This window comes from Pleurodeles waltl, chromosome 2_2 (genome assembly GCF_031143425.1).
Source record: "Pleurodeles waltl isolate 20211129_DDA chromosome 2_2, aPleWal1.hap1.20221129, whole genome shotgun sequence".
Taxonomy (NCBI): Eukaryota; Metazoa; Chordata; class Amphibia; order Caudata; family Salamandridae; genus Pleurodeles; species Pleurodeles waltl.
Window position 1 is genome coordinate 867,002,443 of NC_090439.1, and position 17,536 is coordinate 867,019,978.

A 17,536-nucleotide genomic window follows, 5' to 3' on the forward strand; every position below is an offset into this window, starting at 1 on the left:
GAAGTCGTTTGTTAACTTGTGGTATCACAGTATTATTCCTCACAAGGGTGATGGATGTTGCTCCTCCTTTCCGAAGACTCTAATCAGTGATGGTGTGGGAGATGATAGTTCCCAAAATTTCAAAACACCAAGGGTATTATTAAGCCAGTACTTCCACTTTGTGAGGGGAGAGATGCAGCTTAGTTTTTAAGCGTGCTGGTGGGAGGAGGATGAACTACGACAGTGCACCTGGTGTGTATGAATGTGCAGACTTTGTTCTACATGATTTGCCTACATCATCTATAAACCTGCAAGTGACGCAGAGATTTGGGGGACATTGGGCCTTGCATGAAAGTGCAGCAAGTGCAGTGAGAGGCCTGTTGAGCTCTTTTGCTAGCCAGATGGCAGCTGACTGCTGATAATGTGCAGAACAAATAATTCAGCAACGCCAAAAACCACAAAGGCTTCAAGCAAGTTCTTACATTTCACTAAGAATAAATCTGTGTTAAATCAGACATTGTCCTTTATGGCAAATTTGGTTAGACTCCCCAACCCCCCTCTCCAAAGATGGCTGATGCTTAGTGGACCTCCCATTTAATACTCAAGAGCTGCTGTTTAAACATCAAGTGAATTTGTGTTGTTAATTATTCTCGATAGGAATCTGCAAAAGTTTGCTCCATGAGAAATTATAATGGGGGCTATTGATGTTACATATACTTCTGAGATTATATCTGTTAACTAGATTGTAAATTACAAGGTATTACATTATTTCTCTGGGGGTTGCTCTATAAAGGGAGCTGATAAAAACTGAAATTCATTTAATAGTATTGGAAGTGATACCCAGCTGAAGCACAATGATTAAATAGGTATTAGCCCAAGTTTCTAGTATTAAAATGATATAAAAGTTCAGTGTACATTGTAAGGAACCCATGGACAGTCAGCAAAAAAAAAAATCTAGCTGCATCTGCTAATATTGTGGAGGGTGGAAAACCCACATTTAGTTTTCAATAGGTATTTGTATGTATGCACATCTGTCTTGAGTTTTAACAAGTTACTAAGAGTACACTGTGATAAGGCACTTGTCCGTCCCATATGGTGCATCCAGGTTCCTATCAAGCTATTTTGACAATGCCCACCCCACATTCCCTTCTCCTTGCACAGCACTCCTGGCAACATAGGGTATTGAAACTCAACCCTGCAGGTCCTTCCGCGTTACAACCTGAGTGGTGCCCCGGGATCTGGACCCATTTATGCCACATCTTCCACACCATTTTTCCATGGACCCCAGATCTGATCAAACTTTAGAGGGAACTTTCCGGCCCAGTAGACCACTGCCTTAACTCTCATGCCCAGAGTCTGTTAAAGACCCACTCAGACTGTGCTGGGATCCTTGCCCCTCCCCAGTAGCACACTATATCACTCCTTGCCACCATTAGTGCCATGTTGCAGAAGAGGGGTATGTACCTGTCCAGTGTCCACCCACCACTCCTGCCTAACATTACCAGTTTTAGGGGGGGGGGGGGGGAGTGCTACAGAACAGTCCAACAAGGAGGAAATCCTGCATCTTAATACCTCGCAATGACCCTTAATGCAAGTGCAATTCCAGATGGCATCAATCAAAGTTCTTCCTGCCCACATCCTCCTGAAACCTTGGTCATCTTTCCCCATCTAGTATAGCCTGGTTCTCTTGTAGTATGCCCTAAGAAGGATTTTAAGCTGGACCAGCCTGGATCCTGCCCAGTTGGCCACCTCCTAGGGGCATCTACATGCCTTCCACCAAGCTTCGTCTTCTAGCCTCCCCAGGTCTTGTTCCCATTTCATCCGCATTACATCGGAGGGAACCTAGTATTCATGAGCTCTGTGTGTGTGTCTGTGTCTGTGTGCGTGTGTGTGTATTATTTACATAGAGATATATTAAAAAAATATATATACACACACACACCTGCATGCTTATGCAGTGGGCCACCAGTATTCATCTCCTCCACACCATCACCTAGGAGATTCCCCGTATGCTCGCAGGATATGTTTTATCTGCACATAGCAAAGAGATTGACTCCCTGTCGGGTCGAAATTTACGTGCAGTTTGGGGACTGGTATCATCTTCATCCCACCATATGTCACCTACCTTCGAAATACCCCAAAAGTCCTATTTCCTATTGCCCTTGACCTGTTACAGGCATGCCAATAGAGCAGAATCCCACACCAGTGCAGTGTCACCTGGCCTTTCCACCCCAGTGATGTCATCGCTCCTGCTGCGTCACGTAAACCCAGTTGTTGATAAACTGCAATGGGGCCGCCCAGTAGTATAAACTCAGTTTCGGTAGGGCCACCCCAATATCTACCAGCTTAAGGGTGAAAGTGCAAAACGGGCTGACCCTCTATCCCATAGCAACTGTTTAGTCCTCACGTCTACATGTAAGAAAAACCTATCTGAGAGCTCAACTGGGATGTTTTGCAATACGTATAGAAACTTGGGCAGGTAGATCATCTTGTATAGGGCTGCTTAGCCTTTATACTTGTTCTAGGTTTTCTTGGTGGAATCTATCCCTGTCCGTGGTTACATATACCCCCAGATACCTGAAGCCAATTGATTCTCCCAACTGCTGGATGGAGACCAGTTTGTCAATGGAAACGCAATGGATTTGTTCATTAATACAAATTCCCACGTATGTTGATTATATGAAGAATACAGGGAATTGAAGTTTCAGGGTCTGCTAAATATAGCAGTATATTATTTGAATGCAACAAAATCACTTTCTCTCAATCAGGGGCCCATCTTGGGCCTCTAACCAGTGCATCATGAATAGAAACCAGGACAAAGAGCACCTTTGTTGGGTCCCCCTGCCCAGCTGAAAGTTATCCAACCTTACCCCGTTGACACTGACTCTGGCCAGAGGCTTGCAGCATGGTAACGTAACGCATCCCAGGAATGACAGGCCGAAGCCCATCTTCTGCAATACTGCACATCCACTCTATGGAGTCAAATGCCTTCTCTGCATCAAGTGATAATACAACCGCTGGCTCCCCGATCCGGTCCCTGTGTGCCAAGCTCCCATAGAGGCGCCTCAGATTGTTCTGCATCGCCCTGTAAGGCATAAAGCCTGACTGATCAGGGTCAGTTATGTCATCCACCCCTCTCTCTAGTCTGTTCACCAGAAGCTTGGTTTCTATGTCGAGAAGGGAGATCGATATACAGAAGGGACATTCTTCTGGCAGTATCCCTTCCTTCTATATAAGAATGTCAATCTGTCTCAAGACTCTGTTAATGTATCCTTCTTTTTGACCTCATTAAACATGTGGTGCATGAGGCCTATAATTCAGTATGTTGCCACTTTAAAGAATTCCGGGGGGAATTAGTTTGGGCCTGGGGATTTCTGACTTTAGTTGGGACAGAGCTTTAGTTGGGACAGAGCTTGTGATATCGGCCTCCCAACTCTCTACTGGCATTCTCCCCCAGTCAAGGAACCTGAAACTTTACTTTGTTTCAGATTGTAGGAGGTCAAAGAAGGTTCTCTGAACAGCAGTTAGGGTAGTTTTTGAATATTTTCTTGACCCATCAAAGCAGCTTGAGTTAAAAACTTGTAAGAGGAACGGATGGGGATGTAACCAAGAGTCATCATGGTAGATGCTTAATAGAATAGTTCTGCGGCGGCCTGATACTGTCCCGTTACAAAGGGTGCCTAGGGGCAGCATCGGAGACCCTGACCCTATATACGACACCAGGGGGTTCCCCTGGCTCCCTCTGCAGTGGTCCCTGGGCTACGGTGACACTGTAGCACCCGTGGGGTGCCAAAAGAGGCTGCCAGGACCAGGGTGGCAAGGAAACAACGGCTGCACCGGAGGGTTGTGGCTGGCAGCGAGAAACTGACCCGGAAGGCAGTGGCACTAGGAGGGACCTTGGTGAGCCACTGGAGAGAGCTGTGACCTGCCTACCTGCTGCCAGAAGGGCCTGTCGTGAGAAGTTAGCCCAATAGTAGAGCAGCCACGGAAAGACCTGATCGTGGAAAGGAGGGCTGGCAGCTTGCCACCCACCGCAAGTGTCTTGCAGCAGGAGACCAGCAAGAGGCGCAGCAGCCTGGAGCTGCGCCCCTGTGGCCCCTATTGTAGTGTAGTCTATTCTTGGGGCAGGAGGAGTTGGCTGGCCCGGTGGGGTAATAAAGACCTTGCATAGCCCTGAGCACAGAGGCCTGACCGGGAGACTGTGGTACAGATCAGAGTAACAAGGTCGTGTCTGCCTATAGCTGTGACACCAGAACAGGGCTGGCGAGGAGCGGAGGGCGGGCATCATCCCACCCTCCTGTAATCCGCCTGCAGCAGGAGAATGGTAGAGGGCACGGCCTCGTGGAGCTTCTGCTGCAGCTCAATTGAAGTGGTGCATATACCAAGAGCAAGTGGATTTAGCTGGGCCTGAAGGGGGCTTTGAGGCCTTGCAAGGCCCTGGGCACAAGCGTCTGACGGGGAGGTACATGTACCAAACAGAGCTCCTGGGGAGCAACTACCTATAGCCATGATGCCGAAGTAGGGCTGATGAGAGAGACAGCCCAACTGCTCTGCTGAGTCTGAGTGGGACCCTGGGGAACTGCTTGATGGTGGTGCTGGGCTGTGATATGTGGAGCCGCAGAGAGGCCCGGGTGCCAATGAGGGTCATTAACATCGCACCTGCCTACTAAAGCTCAAGGAACGAGGGCCCCTGTTGTAACGGGTGACTGGAAAAGGGCGTGGTGCCTGCCGGAGTGACTGACTCAGTGGTCCCTGGGGTGGCAGCGAATGCACCAGGGGAGTAGAGGCCTAACTGCCAGCACCTGGAAACATGAGGACTGCGATCGCAGGAGCCTGGGTGCCCTGCGGGAGGAAATTACAGTAAAGGGGCAGGGGGGGGGGGGGGGGCTGCCATGACCTACATGGGGCTGGGATGGGCCACTGGGTGTGGCTGTTGTACTCCAGGCCTACTGCCAGAGTGAAAACCGGACACACCATATCACACACCCATTATATCTTCCGTGTTACAAGACGGGGACGTCTGCTGTCACCATTGCCTTTCATCCTGGCCATTGAGCTGCTGGCAGAATATATTAGGATGGAGTGCCGGGGTAGGGGACTCACAGTTGAAGGTGATGTACACATTTTATCCCTATTTTGAGGATGACCTGTTGATTTACTTGCAGAATGGTGAGGAGGCTAAAGGCTGAGTTTTGCAGCTCCTTGAACAATACAGGTCCTTCTCTGGCCTTTGGGTAAACCGAGCCAAAAAGTTTTCCCCGTGATGCCCGAGGCTCTGTGACCAGATGTTACCCACCAAACATTCTTTGGGTACCCCACACATTTAAGTATCTCTGGATCCAAGTCTACCATAAAACTGATGATCTGCGAGAGGTCAACCTAGGCAAGGCAATGCTCTCCCTAAAATCCTGTTTTTCCTTCGGGCGATCTCTTTGAAGCTACCAGTCATGGAGCGCATATTGCTCTCCAAGATGATCATGCGTCCAAGGCTACTTTATTCTTGCAAACTTACTGGTGCAGATTCCAGTGTTTTGGTTTCGGGAGCTAGACTCTCTTCTGAGGGAGCTAATATGGAATGGGGACTGTCCGTGGGTCTCTCTCATAACCATGCACCACCTGCGACTGCCCTTTATGACTTGGCGACACAGATCCAGTAGGTTAGACAATGGCTGGATGGGGCAAGACTTCTGGAGCTTGGCCAGATTGGAAGTGCGCCTAATAAGGGGACGTTATTCGCGAAGCTGCATTGCAGATCCTGAGACTGGCAAGGGTGCTGAGCTGTTGGGGCCGCTGTCATAAGCAATCTAGGAGTGGGGTGCTTTGCGGCCCTGAGCTACTGCTATGGGAGAGAATACTGACGGACCCCCAAGAGATGTTGTGCAACAACATATAGAAATACATCCAATATAACTATACACAGAAGACATACCTGATGCTGCACAGGCTTGGGGCTATCTACGGGGGCTGGCGAGCCCAGGCCAAGTACTAAATGTGCAACACTAGATGCAGGCTTACTTCCCATGACTTGGGGGTGCACACATCTAGTGGCGTTTGGGGAGCAAGTACTTGTGAAACTCAATGCAACCCTGAGCCGCTCACTGGAGAATACAGCTGAGACGTGCCTGCTGGGGGCCTTTCCTAGACCCAAGCCTAAAAAAAAGTAGGGAATCTCTTCGTAGATGTGGCCCTGATACTAGCCAAACTGAGAATCTCCATGGCCCGGAAGCCAGCGGGAGGGCTAGGGTTGAGAAGTGACGCTGTAGGCCAGAGCCAAGGAAAGGGTGCTTCAAAAAGGGGGGGTGAGGAGGGTGTGTCCCCCGAGGAGTTCGCAGACTACCTATAGCGTACCTGTGGACGGAGGTAGTCGATGAGTGGGAGCACCTGACTGGTACGGCCATGAGCTAGAGAGGACCTAGATGGGAAATGTCTAAGCTGTTTGTTTCATGTTTTGATGTGGTACTTGCAGATTTTAAGATGTGGTGTTATTTTTAGTTTGTCCAGTGAACAATTATTCTTTTTGTGTAAAAGGCTGTACACTTTTGCAATTTATACTTTAAAAGAGCTGCAATTTGATGTAGTTCAACATAGTCATTTACGTTTCGAAGTGGATAGTGTGAACTAAAATACTTTTTTTTTTTTTTTTTTTTTTTTCAGCCTAAGAAGAAGAAGAAAACAAAGTCAGACCTGAAGCAAGGGCAATTTACATCCATCTTAGATGGAAAGGAGTTTGAAGAAGGTATGAAATCATATTTTGAAAAGTAGAAGAGATGTGGAATTCCTATAGCTCTACGCCCGAGACCTATTGTCTGGGGTCAAGGGCAATACGTTTGCTTGTTTGTTTTGTCCGTAGGGCAAGTAGAGAAGGGAACCAGCTGCAGTTTAGATAATGTGTGTCCATTTGTTAATGCTGTTCGAACTTGCATTTATGGTTCATTAATGGAAAGCCTTTATTATTAGGGTGAGCGCTATAAATAAATGCTTTAAAGTCCCACTGCACTACTGATAGTGGTTAAAGTATAAAAGAAAAAAGTGCACACGCATGTTTGATAAGTTTAACAATATGAGCCTAAGGCTAAGTATAATGCTCCCAGAATACACTCTGATTAGGTGCAAATGTTTGCAGAAGCTTGTAAGCAAGAGTGATGATTGTTTGCTTTCAAAATAAAATTTTCTGAAAAAAAGCAACGTTTTGATGCATGCTAGTATTTAAAAAAAATATTCCTAGCGGAAAATCAGTGAAACCATTTTCAGCAAGATTATGGGAAGCATGAAAATAAACAAGCACTGGCAAAGCAAACTGATCTGACATTTGGTGAGAGTCTCTTGGTTTCATCAATGCGTGTCTTGTTTTGACATGGCTTTTGTAACACTTTATTGTTGTAGGAGCTCCCAGGCCCTTACCTTTGTAACAAACACTGGCAAAAAAGTTTCTGGTCTCAAAAAGCACTCATTACCACCAGTGGCATAACAAAGGCCCAGCATGGGAAAAACTTCCAGGGGGGCCCCTTCAGCATCTTCCCTGAGTGAGTTTGGTTGGGTGGGCCTTCTATGTTCCTTGTAGACCCCCACCCACCCGCTCCAGTTTTGTTCTGCCACTGATTGCTACAGTAGTTCCTGGCACTGAACACAACCACTTTGTTTACCAATATGCTCCTTGTGGAAGAGCAGAATGCGATCACTCGCAGTAAAGCCAGTTGCTGCAGAGGGAAATAGAAGTTCAATAAAAACAAAATGTCTTTAACTCCAGACCTAATTAGGGACCCAATTCAATAGTGCACCCATGGTGTAGGTCTCTGAATAAGGGGCTTTCATGAATTCACAAGCTCTAACCTAAGTAGACCAGGAAATCGTACTCCTAGAAAATATTTGTGAACTGTATTTTAACACAAGCAAATATGCATGCGTAGATTTGCTCATGTGAAAATCTATTGAGGGTTCACTTTCCCTTCAACCACTTTTTTCCCCCAACCCTGGAAGAACGTCTATTTCTGCCGTTGTTGGGAGTAAATTTCCAAACATTCTCATTATGGGAAAAGATTAGAGAACAGCTGGTGAAAATCCTTAATACACGCAAGTTAGTAGGCTTGCGGACTCAAAGGAATTATGACCCTGGAACTATTGTTTACTGCTTCCTTCAGCCCCAGTATGTAGATCTGTGGAAAGGTGGGAAAATAAGAAAATTGCAATAGTAGGGATTGAATTTGTGTAGGAAGTTGGCTCTGTATGTGCTATTTCAAAGTAAGGAATAGCATGCACAGAGTCCAAGGGTTCCCCTTAGAGGTAAAATAGTGGTAAAAAGAGATAATACTAATGCTCTATTTTGTGGTAGTGTGGTCGAGCAGTAGGCTTATCCAAGGAGTAGTGTTAAGCATTTGTTGTACATACACATAGACAATAAATGAGGTACACACACTCGGAGACAAATCCAGCCAATAGGTTTTGTTATAGAAAAATATATTTTCTTAGTTTATTTTAAGAACCACAGGTTCAAATTTAACATGTAATATCTTGTTTGAAAGGTATTGCAGGTAAGTACATTAGGAACTTTGAATCATTTCAATTGCATGTATACTTTTCAAGTTATTCACAAATAGCTATTTCAAAAGTGGACACAGTGCAATTTTCACAGTTCCTGGGGGAGGTAAGTTTTTGTTAGTTTTACCAGGTAAGTAAGACACTAACAGGGTTCAGTTCTTGGTCCAAGGTAGCCCACCGTTGGGGGTTCAGAGCAACCCCAAAGTCACCACACCAGCAGCTCAGGGCCGGTCAGGTGCAGAGTTCAAAGTGGTGCCCAAAACGCATAGGCTATAATGGAGAGAAGGGGGTGCCCCGGTTCCGGTCTGCTTGCAGGTAAGTACCCGCGTCTTCGGAGGGCAGACCAGGGGGGTTTTGTAGGGCACCGGGGGGGACACAAGCCCACACAGAAATTTCACCCTCAGCGGCGCGGGGGCGGCCGGGTGCAGTGTAGAAACAAGTGTCGGGTTTTCAATGTTAGTCTATGAGAGATCAAGGGATCTCTTTAGCGCTGCAGGCAGGCAAGGGGGGGGCTTCCTCGGGGAAACCTCCACTTGGGCAAGGGAGAGGGACTCCTGGGGGTCACTTCTGCAGTGAAAGTCCGGTCCTTCAGGTCCTGGGGGCTGCGGGTGCAGGGTCTTTTCCAGGCGTCGGGACTTAGGTTTCAGAGAGTCGCGGTCAGGGGAAGCCTCGGGATTCCCTCTGCAGGCGGCGCTGTGGGGGCTCAGGGGGGACAGGTTTTGGTACTCAGTCGTAGAGTAGTCCGGGGGTCCTCCCTGAGGTGTTGGTTCTCCACCAGCCGAGTCGGGGTCGCCGGGTGCAGTGTTGCAAGTCTCACGCTTCTTGCGGGGAGATTGCAGGGTTCTTTAAAGCTGCTTCTTTGGATAAAGTTGCAGTCTTTTTGGAGCAGGTCCGCTGTCCTCGGGAGTTTCTTGTCGTCGTCGAAGCAGGGCAGTCCTCAGAGGATTCAGAGGTCGCTGGTCCCTTTGGAAGGCGTCGCTGGAGCAGAGTTCTTTGGAAGGCAGGAGACAGGCCGGTGAGTTTCTGGAGCCAAGGCAGTTGTTGTCTTCTGGTCTTCCTCTGCAGGGGTTTTCAGCTAGGCAGTCCTTCTTCTTGTAGTTGCAGGAATCTAATTTTCTACGGTTCAGGGTAGCCCTTAAATACTAAATTTAAGGGCGTGTTTAGGTCTGGGGGGTTAGTAGCCAATGGCTACTAGCCCTGAGGGTGGGTACACCCTCTTTGTGCCTCCTCCCAAGGGGAGGGGGTCACAATCCTAACCCTATTGGGGGAATCCTCCATCTGCAAGATGGAGGATTTCTAAAAGTCAGAGTCACCTCAGCTCAGGACACCTTAGGGGCTGTCCTGACTGGCCAGTGACTCCTCCTTGTTGCTTTCTTTGTTCCCTCCAGCCTTGCCGCCAAAAGTGGGGGCCGTGGCCGGAGGGGGCGGGCAACTCCACTAAGCTGGAGTGCCCTGCTGGGCTGTGACAAAGGGGTGAGCCTTTGAGGCTCACCGCCAGGTGTTACAGCTCCTGTCTGGGGGAGGTGTTAGCATCTCCACCCAGTGCAGGCTTTGTTACTGGCCTCAGAGTGACAAAGGCACTCTCCCCATGGGGCCAGCAACATGTCTCTAGTGTGGCAGGCTGCTGGAACTAGTCAGCCTACACAGACAGTCGGTTAAGTTTCAGGGGGCACCTCTAAGGTGCCCTCTGTGGTGTATTTTACAATAAAATGTACACTGGCATCAGTGTGCATTTATTGTGCTGAGAAGTTTGATACCAAACTTCCCAGTTTTCAGTGTAGCCATTATGGTGCTGTGGAGTTCGTGTTTGACAGACTCCCAGACCATATACTCTTATGGCTACCCTGCACTTACAATGTCTAAGGTTTTGTTTAGACACTGTAGGGGTACCATGCTCATGCACTGGTACCCTCACCTATGGTATAGTGCACCCTGCCTTAGGGCTGTAAGGCCTGCTAGAGGGGTGACTGACCTATTGCATGTATACTTTTCATGGCATAAGACATGCTGCAGCCCTTAGAGACCTTCCTTGACATCAGGGCCCTTGGTACTAGAAGTACCAGTTACAAGGGACTTATCTGGATGCCAGGGTCTGCCAATTGTGGATACAAAAGTACAGATTAGGGAAAGAACACTGGTGCTGGGGCCTGGTTAGCAGGCCTCCGCACACTTTCAATTGTAAACATAGCATCAGCAAAGGCAAAAAGTCAGGGGGCAACCATGCCAAGGAGGCATTTCCTTACAATTTGCAAGTATTCAAGCACTGCGATGGCAGTAGACCTGGCATAATGAGAGAGGCTATTATGAGAGCTCTTACATAATAAGATTGCTTCCATAATTTGTTGCCGCACTACCTAGCATCGAAGGGACAAGTGTGTGTGTGTGTGTGTGTGTGTGTGTGTGTGTATATATATATGTGTGTGTGTGTGTGTGTGTGTGTGTGTGTATATATATATATATATATATATATATATATATATTTTTTTTTTCTTTTCTTTTCAGGACAACTAAATTTTAGAAGCAACCTGTCCCATAAACCAGTAGATATTTGTAAGTAAATGCCTCCTTGGCATGGTTACCCCCTGACTTTTTGCCTTTGCTGATGCTATGTTTTGAATTGAAAGTGTGCTGAGGCCTGCTAACCAGGCCCCAGCACCGGTGTTCTTTCCCTAACCTGTACTTTTGTTCATACAATTGGCACACCCTCGCATCCAGGTAAGTCCCTTGTAACTGGTACCCCTGGTACCAAGGCCCCTGATGCCAGAGAAGGTCTCTAAGGGCTGCAGCATATCTTATGCTACCCTGGGGACCCCTCACTCAGCACAGACACACTGCTTGCCAGCTTGTGTGTGCTAGTGAGAACAAAACGAGTAAGTCGACATGGCACTCCCCTCAGGGTGCCATGCCAGCCTCTCACTGCCTATGCAGTATAGGTAAGTCAACCCTCTAGCAGGCCTTACAGCCCTAAGGCAGGGTGCACTATACCATAGGTGAGGGCACCAGTGCATGAGCACTGTGCCCCTACAGTGTCTAAGCAAAACCTTAGACATTGTAAGTGCAGGGTAGCCATAGGAGTATATGGTCTGGGAGTCTGTCATGCACGAACTCCCCAGCACCATAATGGCTACACTGAAAACTGGGAAGTTTGGTATCAAACTTCTCAGCACAATAAATGCACACTGATGCCAGTGTACATTTTATTGTAAAATACACCACAGAGGGCACCTTAGAGGTGCCCCCTGAAACCTTAACCAACTACCTGTGTAGGCTGACTGGTTTTAGCAGCCTGCCACACTCGAGACATGTTGCTGGCCACATGGGGAGAGTGCCTTTGTCACTCTGTGGCTAGTAACAAAGCCTGCACTGGGTGGAGATGCTATCACCTCCCCCAGGCAGGAGCTGGAACACCTGGCGGTGAGCCTTAAAGGCTCACCCCCTTTGTTCCAGCACAACAGGGCATTCCAGCTAGTGGAGTTGCCCGCCCCCTCCGGCCACGGCCCCACTTTTGGCGGCAAGGCCGGAGGAGATAATGAGAAAAACCAGGAGGAGTCACTGACCAGTCAGGACAGCCCCTAAGGCAACCTGAGCTGAAGTGACTCTGACTTTTAGGAATCCTCCATCTTGCAGAGGGAGGATCCCCCCCAATAGGGATAGGAATGTGACCACCTCCCCTTGGGAGGAGGCACAAAGAGGGTGTAGCCACCCTCCGGGCTAGTAGCCATTGGCTACTGCCCTCCCTGACCTAAACTCACCCCTAAATTCTGTATTTAGGGGGATCCCCTGAACCTAAGAAATCAGATTCCTGCAACTTACGAAGAAGAGGACTGCTGAGCTGAAAAACCCTGCAGAGAAGACGGAGACACCAACTGCTTTTGCCCCAGCCCTACCGGCCTGTCTCCCTCCTTCAGAAGAAAACTGCTCCAGCAACGCTTTCCCCAGGACCAGCGACCTCTGAATCCTCGGAGGACTGCCCTGCTTCAAAAAGACCAAGAAACTCCCGAGAACAGCGGCCCTGTTCAACAAAGACTGCAACTTTGTTTCCAGAGGAGCAGATTTAAAGACCCCTGCAATTCCCGCCAGAAGCGTGAGACTTGCAACACTACACCCGGCGACCGCGACTCGACTGGTGGAGAAACAACGCTACAGGGAGGACCCCCCCCGGCGATTCAGAGACTGTGAGTAACCAAAGTTGTCCCCCCCTGAGCCCCCACCGCGACGCCTGCAGAGGGAATCCCGAGGCTCCCCCGTTACCGCGACTGCCTGACTCTAAAATCCCGACGCCTGGAATAGACCAGAAGGTTCGGAACTCCAGTGCAGGAGTGACCCCCAGGAGGCCCTCTCCCTTGCCCAGGTGGTGGCTACCCCGAGGAGCCCCCCCCCCCCCCCTGCCTGCCTGCCTGCATTGCTGAAGAGACCCCTTGGTCTCTCATTGAAACCTATCGAAAACCCGACGCGTGTTTGCACACTGCACCCGGCCGCCCCGTGCTGCTGAGGGTGTACTTTCTGTGCTGACTTGTGTCCCGTCCCCCCCCCCCCCCCCCCCCCCCCCAGTGCCCTAAAAAACCCCCCTGGTCTGCCCTCCGAAGACGCAGGTACTTACCTGCTGGCAGACTGGAACCGGGGCACCCCCTTCTCCATTGAAGCCTATGTGTTTTGGGCACCGCTTTGAACTCTGCACCTGACCGGCCCTGAGCTGCTGGTGTGGTGACTTTGGGGTTGCTCTGAACCCCCAACGGTGGGCTACCTTGGACCCCAATTTGAACCCCGTAGGTGGTTTACTTACCTGCAAGAACTAACAATAACTTACCTCCCCCAGGAACTGTGAAAATTGCACTGTGTCCACTTTTAAAATAGCTATATGTGTTTTATGTAAAAAGTATATATGCTATTGTGATAATTCAAAGTTCCTAAAGTACTTACCTGCAATACCTTTCAAATGAGATATTACATGTAGAATTTGAACCTGTGGTTCTTCAAATAAACTAAGAAAAGCTATTTTTCTATACAAAAACCTATTGGCCTGGAATTGTCTCTGAGTGTGTGTTCCTCATTTATTGCCTGTGTGTATGTACAACAAATGCTTAACACTACTCCTTTGATAAGCCTACTGCTCGACCACACTACCACAAAATAGAGCATTAGTATTATCTCTTTTTGCCACTACCTTACCTCTAAGGGGAACCCTTGGACTCTGTGCATACTATTCCTTACTTTGAAATAGTGCATACAGAGCCAACTTCCTACAATATTTTATTAAATTCCACACCCCTGGGTGAATGTGCTTTCTGTAGGTGCCAAGTAATAGGTTAACATTTTTCTTAAAGCATTGACTTTTTCACTATTCTCTCCTAGTATTTATGTAATCAATAGAAAGTAATAGTACCAGGCATTACAAATACAGTTAGGGGCTTTCAATCAGTCCACTCAGCAATAACTTGTTTGTTGACAGTCATTCCTATCTTGGACAACTTGCAGAAAGGGTTATGCCTCTCATTCATTGTCAGTCTTGCCAGTGTCATCCTCCCTTTTTTTTTTTTTTATCGTCCTGAAAAATAGATATTCATTTTTAGGATACAGGTAACAGCAAGTGATGGTATGTGGCCTGTTAAATGCATCCTTATTAAGAATTGAAAGACCAGTTCTGTTTGTATGGACCAGATACCAATAGAGAATGACAAAAAGGCAAGAGTGCCTATCAGGCCTCAATAACCGTGTGCTATGCCACACTTCAAACAAGCTTTCTCTAGATATTTTGTGAGCAGCACAGTGCAGATACTAGGGGCAGGGGACCATTAAGGTCCATGAAGTGTTTGTGGTGCTCAGTACTGGTGCATCCTCTGTCCGTCATTGAAGTGCTCTATGAAGTTCCAGCATCCACCAGCAATCACTGTGGAGTAGGTTTCCATTTTTAATCAGAGCTCTATTTTATGCCATAGTCACCCATGGTATCATCCTGCCTTGATAGTGTGACAGTTGGAGTACATGCAGATCTTATGGTGTGATCATTACTTCTGTGGTACTTATTACTTCTGTGGTACTTATTGCTTCTGTGGTACTTATTGCATTCCTGCACTGTTCTGCAGGAAGTAGTTGTCCATGCCACTGGTCCATCGAAACAGGAGGTGACCGTCCTACACTGTGGCTACAATGCAATCCTTATGATTCTTTATTCCTGTGCAGCTGGCGATTGCCCAGCAAAGCCATGTGGCTGGTCATTACGACCTGCCTGAGTAGTCCTAGCAAGATGTGTCTCCTTTGCAGTTGCCCTGAAGCTGCGTGGATTACTTTCTTTTACTGCAAGAACTGGAAGCAAAGGCTTCTGAGGTCTTCTTTGAAAATCTTTTCAATGACGTGCATCCTTTCTAAAATGTGCTCATGGAGTTGAGGCTCATAATCCTGGGTGAACGGGACTGAAATCCTATGTGATTCTTCTTCTGTCTAAAGCTGGTGAGGGGGGGGGGGGTTTAATTTTAATTTTTTATTTAAAACATAATCTCTAAATGATTGTGAAAGCCCACCGCTCTGTTTTGTCACATGCTCAAAACATAATCTAAAAGTTAATTAGAACTGCATTACTTAAAAACAAAATGTGTTAATGTACCAGCACATTTTATTGCTAACATTCTGTTATTTGAGATAATGTCTAGAAGTTGCTTTTGGGTCTTCCAATAACACCACCTTAGAAAGCATGATTAATTGTATACTATTCTCTTTAAATAATTTTTTGTTCGTCTACAGGAAATATTTCCTTAAAGAAATTAAAAGCTTCATATGCATTTTCCTATCTGAACATAACTGCAAGAATACTGCCTCCACAAAGTTAAAAGCGCAAATCCAAATAAGTGTTTTTGTTCTAATTCTCTTATTTTGAATACCACAGAACAAAGTGCTTCCTTCCTTTGTTGTGGTACACAGGTTTATCATAAATGGCTACTGCTTGTACTAACCTTTGCAAGGATGTACAAAACAAATGTATAACTGAAGAATTCCATTTATGCTACATAAAACCTATATTTGCAACCTGCTGCACGACCCATTTACTTGCAGAAGTTGTAATATTCCTGGAACGTGTTCTCTGACGCCCCCTCAAACATTTTGTCAAAAGCTTTTGCATATGTCCATAACATTATCTACTAACAAATTATGTGCAGCGTTTCACCGCCAGAATTACACCACTTTATATTTAAAATTACTAAAATGTGTTTTTAAAAGATGTTTGACTTTAATCACTAACCTAGCTTTTAACATGTAACAAAATTTTATTCACCTCCTATGTCTATTTAGGGAATACTGTAGAATATTCAAAGTGAATAGTTCCCTAATTACCTTTAGTGGATATCACAGTGTGTAATCAACACATTTGTCAAGATGTTCTATTTACATTTTTACAGAGAGAATTTTCAGGCTTAACTGAAATAAATCAATGTGTGTGCTTTATTTTTCAGTACTTGGTGTTTCCTTCATTGTTGTCTGTAAAAGGACCTCACACTGCATGACTTCAGGATGTGCGCCGTACAAACCCTTCTCCTTTTTTGATTTAATAAATGATGAAGTTGTTCATGTATAATAGGAAATTAGACCAATCAGAGTGCAGATAACAACTGACTTGCCTCTTCATTATTGCTGCACGCCAAAGTCTATCAGTCTATCAGTCTATTCAGCTAACCACTTTTTTTCCCAACAGCCAAAGACACAATCTTAAAGGGACCTGTACACCCTGGATGTAAGAAGGGCCATTGTGTTCTTCATACAGGAGACACAGTCAATAATAAAGTCCAACCAGTTCTTTGGACACTGCTTCGGTGTCTAAAGGAGCCTTAGCAAGGTGAATAGTGCATACTATTGAAATGTGTTTAAACACTAGCAGGGAAGACCTTAAGTGTAACACTAAGGACCTGCTCCAAAGGAAACAAGCATTTGCAAACCCAACAGATCAAGTAGGATAAAATATAAAATGTAAGAGCAGCCCACCTTCCCAGACACACCAGTGCTTGTGCTCTAATTCACTCCTTTTCACCAAGCTGTGCACACGTGATCAGGCAAATTGACTTTACTCAAAGTGAAAGATAACCTATGGATTTCCCAATGCTTTATGCTGTTGTGGCCGGAGCAAAATGCAAGTGAACCTTAATGAAGTGGGCTTACCAAAAGTCCTTGTAGATGTATGTATTTTTATTTCAGATGATTAGAAAACCCTGAGCCTGGCAAGGCAGGTAAAGTGGTCGCCAGGCCTAAAAATGGAAAACGTTATCATATTTGGCAGACCTGTCATTTAAAGACGTAGGTATGGCATCTTCATGGTCCTCAGTAAAACACATTCACTGAATTCTGTATCATGGATATAAAATTAAAGAACAGAAGCACAAATTGTGCATAAGGTTCTCCAACATTCTATCTTTTATAGGCTGACATGCTTGAATCCTTCCCTGTTAGGCTGGGACACCACTGTTTGAGAACTGGAGTTACAGGTAAGTAACCAATTTCTGAAACCTTTATGTGCTCTCAGCCACACTTGACTCCCTCATTCAAGGTGTTGGCACTGCTATATAATGTATAAACAGCATGCTGATCTGGAAAACTAGTAACTTACCAGTAGCAATGACTTTGCTGCATTAACCTCTTCTAGATTCCATTGTGACCTTTTTGCCTCCCTTGTGAGGGAGGGAGAAAGGAAGGGTTCATGGATGATTTAAGGTTAGTAGAAGAGTAACTTAAAAACACATCAGAAAATAGTCTGAAATTAGTGACTTTGTACTATGTTAATGGCAGAGTTTTCACACCAATAACTAGATAGCAATAAATGTTCAACAGCAATCAGGAAGGGTTTGAAGCCCAAACTGTTTCAGGTAGGTAACCAGTGCCTAGATTTTGAGACTAAATTAATAAACTTCTTCTAAGTGGGCCAAAAAAGGCTCTTAGAAATGCAGGCTAATGACAAATCATTGCAGTATGGCCTTTCATTTTGTAAATGTGCCTAATGTTTGTTGTAATTTTGCCACAGTGTTTGTTCCTGGTTTAATAT

The 17,536-nt window shown here is 46.4% G+C and overlaps 1 protein-coding gene across 1 annotated transcript in view; it reads left to right on the top strand.

The window, feature by feature from the left end:
- MTDH (metadherin) overlaps positions 1-17,536 on the top strand; it is a 282,822-nt gene that overhangs the window by 35,424 nt on the left and 229,862 nt on the right. Inside the window, exon 3 of the mRNA XM_069220519.1 lies at positions 6,634-6,715. Within this exon, the coding sequence (XP_069076620.1) occupies positions 6,634-6,715 (82 nt within the window). The remainder of the gene's footprint in view (positions 1-6,633; positions 6,716-17,536) is intronic.